The following is a 9587-nucleotide window of genomic DNA, read 5'->3' as shown; positions in this document are numbered from 1 at the left end:
ATATTAATTATTACCAGGCTCACGTACGTGAAACTCTGGAAACTTGGAACTTGCCTTCCTAACTGTAATGGGATCTGATTACAGATTTCGAAAGACAATCTACAAATTAGAATGAAGCAATATGAGGATCAACATGAAGCAGCCTTGGGTGTGAGTGAACTCCCCAGGAAAGGAAGAGATACAGGAAGCGGTTAGGTGGCTAGATAAAGTCTTGAAAAAGATTCTTTCCAGACATGAGCCTCACTTAAGAGGGAAGTAATTTTTTCCCATTAGCCTAACTAATGATTTACCTGAAATTTTGCTGCTTGATTCCTTAGTTAGTTTTGGGACGACCTCGTTATCGAGTCTCATCAATATCAAATGTCTTTTGGTATGTCTTCTTCATCTATTATCAATAACGTTAAGCATTGGTTTAAGGATTTATTGCAGCTTGATTATCCTGAAAGTGTTTGAATCCACTTGTAGGCAAGCTCTTAGTTCAGATTTTCCGATGAGGTAACGTGCTGGGACTTTGACAGAAAAAGGATTGAGGAAAGCCGTTGACCAAAACCTAGTGAGTTAAAGTAAGCTTCTGGCTAAAATGAGCCTTTTTAAGCTTTACTAATAACTATAAAGATAGAAAGGGCTTGCTTCTACTTTCTTCATCTATGCCTATGCCTCCAAGGATGGATGCATTTGTTCATGATTCAGTTGCTATGTATTTTTCTTAGCTTACGGACTTTAAAGTGAAAGAGTGTGACTTTTAAAATAAGCCTAAGTCCCTACCACTTTTTTAAGAAAATCAAGCCCCTACTACTTACTTTGTTATGATTCAAAAGATGAACGACCCTCAGTCAAACTAGAAAGAGTTAGCCTTCTTGCTCGCGGCTTTGTATGAAGCTCGTACTGTAGAGCACCACCAAGGACTTTTCTGGCCATGAATTCTGGGAAAATGCCAGCTGCTTAATCTGCCTAAAGTTGTGTAAACCAGAAAACTCTTCCCTACAATTCTTCTTTCTCTTCCAGTCTTATAAAGGAAAGAAAGTAGGATGAATAGGGCAGGGGGCAAAGATGCCAAACAAACCTGAGTATATGGTGTATGTCCTTGATATGTTAGAGTGTGATTTGGGGATCTTTTGTTGCTCCGCACCTTGCAGTCGAGTGGCTTCACTCCTATACTAGAACCAACATTTTTAGGGTAGTTTTATCTTCTCTTGTTGCTAAGAAGGAATGGAACCCACATATCTCTGTTGACTTCATAACTACCTTGTTACTTTTCAGTATTTGAGTATCCTCTTGGCCGATTACCATGACACGATTACTGACCATGGTTTGTCTTTTTTCGGACATGCAAAATGACTCATGCCTTATTTGAGACTAATAATGTAGGCGGTGGACTCTTTTACCTATCTAATTGAAAGTGGGGTATAGTTTAAGCTTCGAAAAATGCCACACGCTCATTATGATTATGAAAAATTTCATATATCGAAAAAGCTTTAGAATATGAGCTCCTCTTCCTTTTGGTATTTTGAAGTTGAACACCTAGGAATGGCAACGGACTAGGTTCGAGCCGGTTTTTAGAGTCCCTGTCCCCGAAACCGATAACCATAACCATCCCGATCCCCGTCGGGGATCTTATCGGGTCCCCGCGGTTTCCCCGATCTCCGTTGGTAACCCGTTAAGAGCAGAATAATCGTCAACCATTGATTTTACCTGAATCCGAACCCGAACCCGGATCTGAAAAATCACATATTTATCAAGCAAAAAATTGGAATAAAAACATAATCAAATAAATCTGTTTGGCTATTTCTTGGACAACCCATTATCGAACAAAAACATAATCAAATAAACCTTGAGAAAAAGACAATGACCATCATATTGAGTACATGATCAACCCATGATCAACCAAAAACGTCTTAAATTACAATCCCAAAATAAACTAGAGTTTAGACACAATCCAACTAACTCGAAAGACAAGTAGACAAATTTGCTAGATTACTAACTTGAAACTGGAAACTCCCAAATGGCCAAAGTCGTCAACCCAAGCTTTCATTTTTCTTAGCTTCCTATAAAATAAAATGTATGTAAAAGACTAAATAAATAAATATACCATAATCATTGTCCATAGTATTGTAATTGTAGTTACCTCTTCCACGTCATAATCATACTCAATCATACGGCAATATGCTTCGGTCTCATCAGAACAAGTTTCTATAAAGAACACAATGTAGTATAAATAAATAAAATGATTGAAATATTAAATATATAACTAAAAAGAATTCATAACTAAAAACAAATATAAGATTACCTCGTATTTCATTCAATAGTCAATTTTGAGCACACATTAGAGCCTCCGATGTTTTTGGATGAAGTCGACTACGATGTGGAGTTACCAATCTTCCACCGGTACTAAATGCAGATTCTGAGGCGACAATCGAAATAGGAACGGCTAATATGTCTCTAGCCATCCTTTGAAGTGTTGGGTATTTAAACCCATTTGTCTTCCACCAAAGTAGCAAATCAAGTTCCATGTCTTTAGGCAAAAGTTTCTCTTTCAAATAATTATCCAATTCTGTTGTAATACCTGAATCATCATGTTGGTTGGCAATTGAAGCAATATTTGTTAATAATTTTTTAAATTCAACCCGATGACTTGTTAAAGACCCTGAACTTAAAGAAGACGAACCACTAACACCTTTCGCTATTGTTTCTTATGCCAGGATCACTAAACTCATATTCTTGAAGTAAAGTGTAGACCAATTTCTTAAGCTTTTCAAGTTCAATCGCTGATTTGTCTTGTTCGTACAACACGGGAAAAAGTAACTCCACAAACTTCAATTTATACCAAGGATCTAAAACCGCTGCCATTCCCATAATCCCATGTATAACAGACCGATACTTGTCAAACTTCAAAAGCATCTTTTTAGCAATGCTTCTAATAACTTCACTAGGAGAACATGACCAATCGACCAAAGAATACCTAATTTCACATATCGATGGAAAAAATACATTTGTAGCGGGATACTTTGAACCAGAAAACATTACCGTTACCTAAGATTGCCAAAAAAACAAAAAACTAAAGTTACCTCATATCAACAAAACAAAAGTAAAGTTAAATAAAAATTAGAATTACCTCATAAAATAATTGCAATCTATCACAAATCTCTTTAGCAAACTCCCAATCCCGCTGCGTTGGCAAACTTTTATATTGAGACTCTCGTTGGTGTAAGCGTTGAAAAACGTCTTTGTAAACTATAGCAACACTAATCATCAAATAAGTAGAATTCCATCGAGTCTTGCAATCAATTGCCAATTTCTTGGTGGATGATATTCCTAATTGGCGAGCTGCTTCCTCAAACTTTTGATTTCTTTTTGGCGATGCAGTCCAAAAGGCCACACTATCTCTAATCCTTTCAATCCCGTCCCCAAGAACAGCCAGTCCATCTTGAACTATCAAATTGAGAATGTGTGCGCAACATTGCATGTGGAACAACCTCCCACCCATCATAAGTGAACTCATTGGAAGCTTGTCCAACAATATGTTGATTATTGCATCATTTGTGGTGCAATTATCAACAGTTAGTGTAGACAGTTTCCTATCACGATTCCAATCCAATAAACAATCATAAAGTACATCCGTAAGAGCTTCAGATGTATGTGGGCAAGGCACATAAATAAATCTCATGATCCGACTTTGCATATTCCAATTATGATCAACAAAGTGAGCAGTGACCGCTATAAATCTTTTTTTTTATTGTTAGCCGTCCACATATCAGCCGTCCACATATCAGTCGTAATTGCTATCCTACTAATGTTCTTCTCTAACATTTTCAATGTCTTTTGTCTTTCAAAATCATCAATCTTTAGTATGTCACTTTTAATGGTGTTTTGAGATGGAACCTTAAACAATGGTTGAAGACCCCCCACAAACTTTCAGAACCCATGATGTTCTACTATTGACAGTGGATACTCGTGTATGATTATCATCTCCGCGATATTTCTTCTTGATTTATCCGCATTAAGAGTATAATTAGAAACATATGATGAAGTACCATCAACCTTATTTTGCTCCCCTACTAAGATATGTTGGTGTATATCTCGAACAGGTCGCCTTGCACAAGACTTGAAATGATCATGTAAATACCTTGTACCATTTTTCGAATTCGCTCCCAATTTCATTTTGCAATAGTTAAACTCTGTTTTATCATTACCATCCATTTTTATCTTCTTAAAGTGGTTCCATACTATTGATCGTGTTTTCCTCTTTCTACCCACGACTCAATTTCATCATTATCAGAGACATCATTAGTTTGCGTTTCATTTTGAGTCACTGAATTAATCGCAGGTGATGATCCAATTGGCATACTTTGTGAAATAGACTCATTTATTATTGGATGACTATCAGTAGGAGTGACTGTATTTCCATATTTGTTATCACCTATGTAAAGACAAACAAATTAAATAATATCAAGTTACCAAACCTACTCAATGAATCAACAAATAGATTATGAACAAAATCTAGTTACCAAGTTTTAATATTCACTTAGATGATAGTAGGCAACAAGCTTCACATACTTTTTAGGGTTATATAGAGTTCTATAGGATTTATATAGAGTTCTATAGGATGTATTAATGTTACAATTAATTTATAACAATATTTAAACATATTTACAAAATGAAATCCAAAAAGGGCCACCCCTTTCTTGAAAGGCTTTGATAGTATCCTCAAATTTCAACGATCAACAATTTTCAACAATCAATAGTACTCAAAGTCTCAAATATGTACTAATAGGTTATAGGCAAGCCACATGAATGATGAATCTAATTCTAAAATCTAAATAGTGGGTTTGATTGTTAATTGTTTTTTCCATTTTAAATAGGTTATAAGCAGGCCACATCAATGAACTTAAAGCTGAAAAAATGTAATTTGAGAGGGATATGGATATGGAAATTGGAAGGTAATCTAATCTGACTATCTGAGACTAAGAGGGAGCATACGTGATACGGCTAGCGGGCTAGGGCATACCTTCAACTTGAGAGCAGTCGGCGTTAGGACTGTTAAAGGCCGTCGGCGTTAGGACTGTAGGAGGGCCGCTGACGTTAGTCTGTAGGAGAGCAGCCGACGTTACGTCTATAGGAGAGAGCGAGTCAGCGAGGCGTTAGGACTATCATTCGTCACTCGTCAGGTCGGCCATCGTGAGTAACTGCATAGAGCGAGAGGCGAGGCTAGCCGCTAGGAGGCGTCGTCGATAGGGACACAGGGTACGACAATCGACGTTCGTTTGGTTGAAATTTGAATCGAGGCGATGACACAAGGACACAGCGATAGAAGCTAATAGACAGAGGTCAAGAGTGAAGGCTCAAGTCAATGGACAATTGGGTGGGCTTAAGAAGCTTGGGCTTTGGGCTTATAAAATTGTAATTATGAAATACTGAAATTTAAATATATTAATATATTATATATATTATCGGGTCAGTGAGTACCGTCCCCGTCCCCATCCCCGATATAATCCCCGAAACTACCCTCGATCCCCGCCCCGTCCCCGTTAAGAGGTCCTCGAAACTGACCCGAATTGTTCGGTTTTTGGTTTTCACCGTCGGTTTTGGTTTTTTTTTTGCCATCCCTATGAACACCACTCATGTCTACTTCTAATGCGTACGAACCAGAGTTATCTCCCAGGAACCTATAGCCATGTAGGAGAGTTTCTGCTTCTGCAAGTAACTTTTGAAGATTGAAAGAGAGGTAATCCCAGTTCCAGCCAAACATATGGGATTACATCTCTTCCTTTACTATCACACCTTCTACTCTATCAGCTACTTTAATTTTGAGTTGGAATTCACAACTCACTTCCGACCGATAAGTGGCATGAAAAACAACGAATAAGGGATGACCTCGTTCCCGAGTCTCATCAATATCTCAACATGTTACGAAGCTTCAATCTTACGGTCAACTTGATGCGGGAGTAGCTAAAATAATAATAATAATAATAATAATAAGAATGACAGAAAATGAAACCAAAAAGGAGTCTGACAAGGGCCCCGTATCATTGAGGTTCGAATTTCGGTTCAATTGGATGAATCTGTCAAGTCAAGGTTAATGTATGTAGCAGCAAGGAAGGTGCATGAGGAAATATGTCAAGTGTCATTTTTCAGTTATATGAGCATGAAATAAATTGATGGCCTTTGCTTCATCTGCAGTTATTGGTGTAGGGGATAAAGTGCTGAAATCTTAAGCTATAGACTCAAATCGTAAGCAAACTGTACATGCGAAGAGAAGAGATGTAAATAAATCAACAATAGGCCCTATCTAGAGACAGAAGGGGTCTAGTCTGAAACTGGTCATGGAACCATAGGTAAAGACTGTTTCTCCACAGAGCTTCAGTTGTGCCCCTTTGTGAACGAGGGGATCAAAGTGGAAGGTCGCATAGGCTCTCGGGAAGCTCAATCAATGATATATATATATATATATATATATTATAGATATTATTAACGTTTTTTAACGACGAGAACTATTTTCCCTTTTTGCATTTAACAGGGAGGGAACAGAAGGGGAAGACATTTCATTGATTTCTCCCAGGGGCCTTTATCGTATCATGGTCTAGATTTAAAGTATGCCAGATGATTGATCCTTATACATGAGAGAGGTCGTGATAAGAGCTTCTGTAAGGAATGACGTCATAGCTCATGCAAAAGAAATAACAATCAAAGTCGTAGGTGGTTCCTTATTCCGTAAAATAAGAAGTTGTGCCCTTCTAGCCAAAGGCACTTCGGGATCAAATAAAGGCATCACATAAGGAATCGGGGAAGCATAGGAGCAAAAAATGCAACACAACAAGGGGTAAACCAAAGTCTATCTATTTTCAACCGAGAAACAAAACACGATCAATGCCTATGTTGTTGCTGATGTGGAGAAATTAGTACTAGCCGATCCCTAATCTCACAAATAGATTTCAACCTATTTTCAACTATAGAAAAAGAAAAAAATACAAAAAAAAAGATCTTGCCATAAGCTCAACTAAGAGTTCTGGATCAAAAAATTCAACTTACAAGAGTTGCACTAGAAAAATGGAAAGGATCTAGGCAGCCAACAACAAGCGTAGGGGTTATTACATAAGTGCGGTCTACCCTATCTATAGATGATAGATATATCTCACTTTTGAGATGAGACCTTTCGGCGAATCCTAGTCAATTTCGGGCTTCACACCCTTTCACTCTTGGGACTGATTTGCCCGTTGGAGAGTTCCATTCTCAAGATTCAAGGCTATTCTTTCTCTACTTGTATTGCAGGACTTCTTCCAACAGACTTACCTATGACCAATCCCATACTGAGAGACACGAAAACATAGGTAACGCCAGTTGGTGAAGTGGCATTGAGTGCTAAGATAGCAAGCTTATAAGTTGAGTTTGCCCACAAGGATAGTAAGAGAGTTTTCATACACTTGAGCTATTGTTCAAGGCGCAGAGGGGAAGATATGCAACCCTATTTAGGGAGTGCAATAGTTATTAGTGTGTAGTAGATTGGCTCAAGTGCATAATACGCCAGTCGCCAAAAGAAAAACAAGAAAACAATCTGCCTTTTTTTGGTACCAATAATTACCTTTTTCTGGGCTCTTTCATTTGGATGAATCTGTCAAGTCAAGGTCAACGTACGTAGCAGCAAGCATTTAATGCGAGTCGAAGTATATGGCTGTCGAGTTAGTTAAATGCTAGATTATTCCGAACAAGAGAGGTTTGATGCTTCTGAATCCATTGTATTAATTCCACAACTTAAAAAGTATCTTAGGACACCACTTTTTCTAAAGTCGGGTGTGAGTTTTGCTGATCCCAAACTAGTCTATCTAGAATGTCAGAATCTAGAGAGTGGATGCTCATATAGGATCAAAGTAATACTACTACTTATAGGTCTAAAATGAGACTGATTGGAGTAATCCATACTTCCTAAAAAAATTTATAAGGATATTTCTTTTTAGGAAAAAGAGGGGCTAAATCTTTCGTAAGGGGTAAGAATGGTGTCGAGGTCTTAAGAGAAAGGAACATCTCTCATAATGTGTTCTATGCTGATTTACAACCACCCCGCCCCTAGCCCTACCGTCCAAAAGTAGGAAGCACAGTCAGGAAGGTAAGTAAAACTTCATATGGGTTCAATAGGGTTAAAAGGGAGGCCTCGTCGAAATCATCGTTGTGCAAATTTAGCAATCGTACTGGTAAATAATAGAACAACGCATTTAAAAAAGTCTGGAATCATGGGTTACTAATTGGTGTAATAGATAAACTTTCATGCTAGTTCTTGCTCCAGCATGAAAGTTCCATTTCAGGGTGGAAATATGTTTGGAATAAATGGGTACACCCAAAAATTGCAGGTGAAAAAAGTAGGATAGAGAGGCCGGATAAATGGTCCAAGATGCTTAGAGCTAGTGATGAAAGGGTTATTTTGCTGATCTGAAAACTTAGCACTTGTTTTCTTATTGATTCCAAGGGAGTGGAGATTCCCCTTTTGATTGGAGTTTTAAGGTGGGAAAAGAAGTACAAGGTTCGCTTAGACTATGCTATGTATGAATTCATGGGTGCTTGCCTGGGGTTGGTGTTAAGTACGTGCCAACTAGGTCAGATTAGAGCAACATTGTATAAGCTACATAACCAAATGCATTCACACCGTATGCTCCGCTCTTAGGGAGAGAATCTACGGATTCTGTGAACCAAAAGAATTGTACATCGCTAGGAAGATTGATCATTATTCTCCCGGGGACACTCCTGTTCTGCATGAATTGCTTTCTTTTCTTTGCGGATGATGGTAATTTCATACCAATTAATGTGGTATATTCTCCTGATGTCGAATTCCAAAAACTAGCGAGAGGTAGCTAGTTTCATTCAATACATTAAATGAAAGACACCCAAAACTCAAATACATTAAAGATATATCAAAAAGGATATTCTAGGAGAATAAAATGAAAGATTTTGACAAGAGTAAAGGTTTAGAAGGTTAAAATGAACTTACAAATGAGTTTTCAAGAAAACCCCAAAATATGGTCAACAATGGTGGAAGGATGAAGAAGAAGATTGTTGGTCCTGTAAGGGTCTACAAGAATAGAAACAGTTTGTAGAAGGGGGGATGAATACAAACACATTATTTTCAAATTTAAAATATATATTGATAGAGAAGATCAATACAGATTTTACAAGACTGTTTGCGGAAAGATAAGGTAAAGAAAACCTATCTAAACAATCTTTGGATACACAGAGATCTTTAGCAAATACAAGAAAAGAGATTACTAAAGGGAAGATCCTTTACTTAAGCTAGAAGATGCTTGAAGTAAGAATAGGATAACAGAGAGATGCGCGCACTCTGCGTGGAGAAGAAACATTTCTATTTATACCCAGTGCATTAAATGAACATTTAATGCAATATGGTAGGTTTAGAGTGCGTGTCAAGCCTTAAGAGGAAGACTTGTCCTTTGCTACAGTGAATAGTACAAAAACACTATTTTTGAGTAGACATCCTTGCCTAAAGTTGGTGGACAAAGAGTCGACGAATTGGCTCCGTACCGTACTAACTTTTGCAAGGGTATGGGTTTGTCCTTTGTGTGCATAAGGACAAGACAACAACAATC

At 37.7% G+C, this 9587-nt stretch overlaps 1 protein-coding gene across 1 annotated transcript; it reads right to left on the bottom strand.

Moving 5' to 3' along the window:
* Positions 1–1614: 1614 nt before the first annotated feature.
* Positions 1615–4197, bottom strand: LOC112520004 (zinc finger BED domain-containing protein RICESLEEPER 2-like). Its single transcript, XM_025128309.1, has 6 exons — positions 4124–4197; positions 3113–3575; positions 2673–3030; positions 2360–2563; positions 2126–2190; positions 1615–1716 (listed from the first exon to the last, which is right to left on the bottom strand). Exons 1-6 carry the CDS (start codon positions 4195–4197, stop codon positions 1615–1617), a joined length of 1266 nt encoding a protein of 421 aa, XP_024984077.1.
* Between the last annotated feature and the right edge of the window lie 5390 nt (positions 4198–9587).

The sequence above is a fragment of the Cynara cardunculus genome (assembly GCF_001531365.2).
Source record: "Cynara cardunculus var. scolymus isolate 2C chromosome LG 10, CcrdV1, whole genome shotgun sequence".
NCBI lineage: Eukaryota > Viridiplantae > Streptophyta > Magnoliopsida > Asterales > Asteraceae > Cynara > Cynara cardunculus.
This window is presented reverse-complemented; position numbering and strand designations above follow the sequence as displayed.

What these genes read in the sequence shown, in the direction of transcription:
- LOC112520004 (XM_025128309.1), bottom strand. Translation starts at nt 4,197, where the DNA reads ATGGATGGTAATGATAAAACAGAGTTTAACTATTGCAAAATGAAATTG. An exon ending in GATTGCAATTATTTTATGAG is followed by an intron (nt 3,031 to 3,112) that starts GTAATTCTAATT and finishes TGGCAATCTTAG; the next exon opens with GTAACGGTAATGTTTTCTGG. An exon ending in AAGATTGGTAACTCCACATC is followed by an intron (nt 2,191 to 2,359) that starts GTAGTCGACTTC and finishes TGTTCTTTATAG; the next exon opens with AAACTTGTTCTGATGAGACC.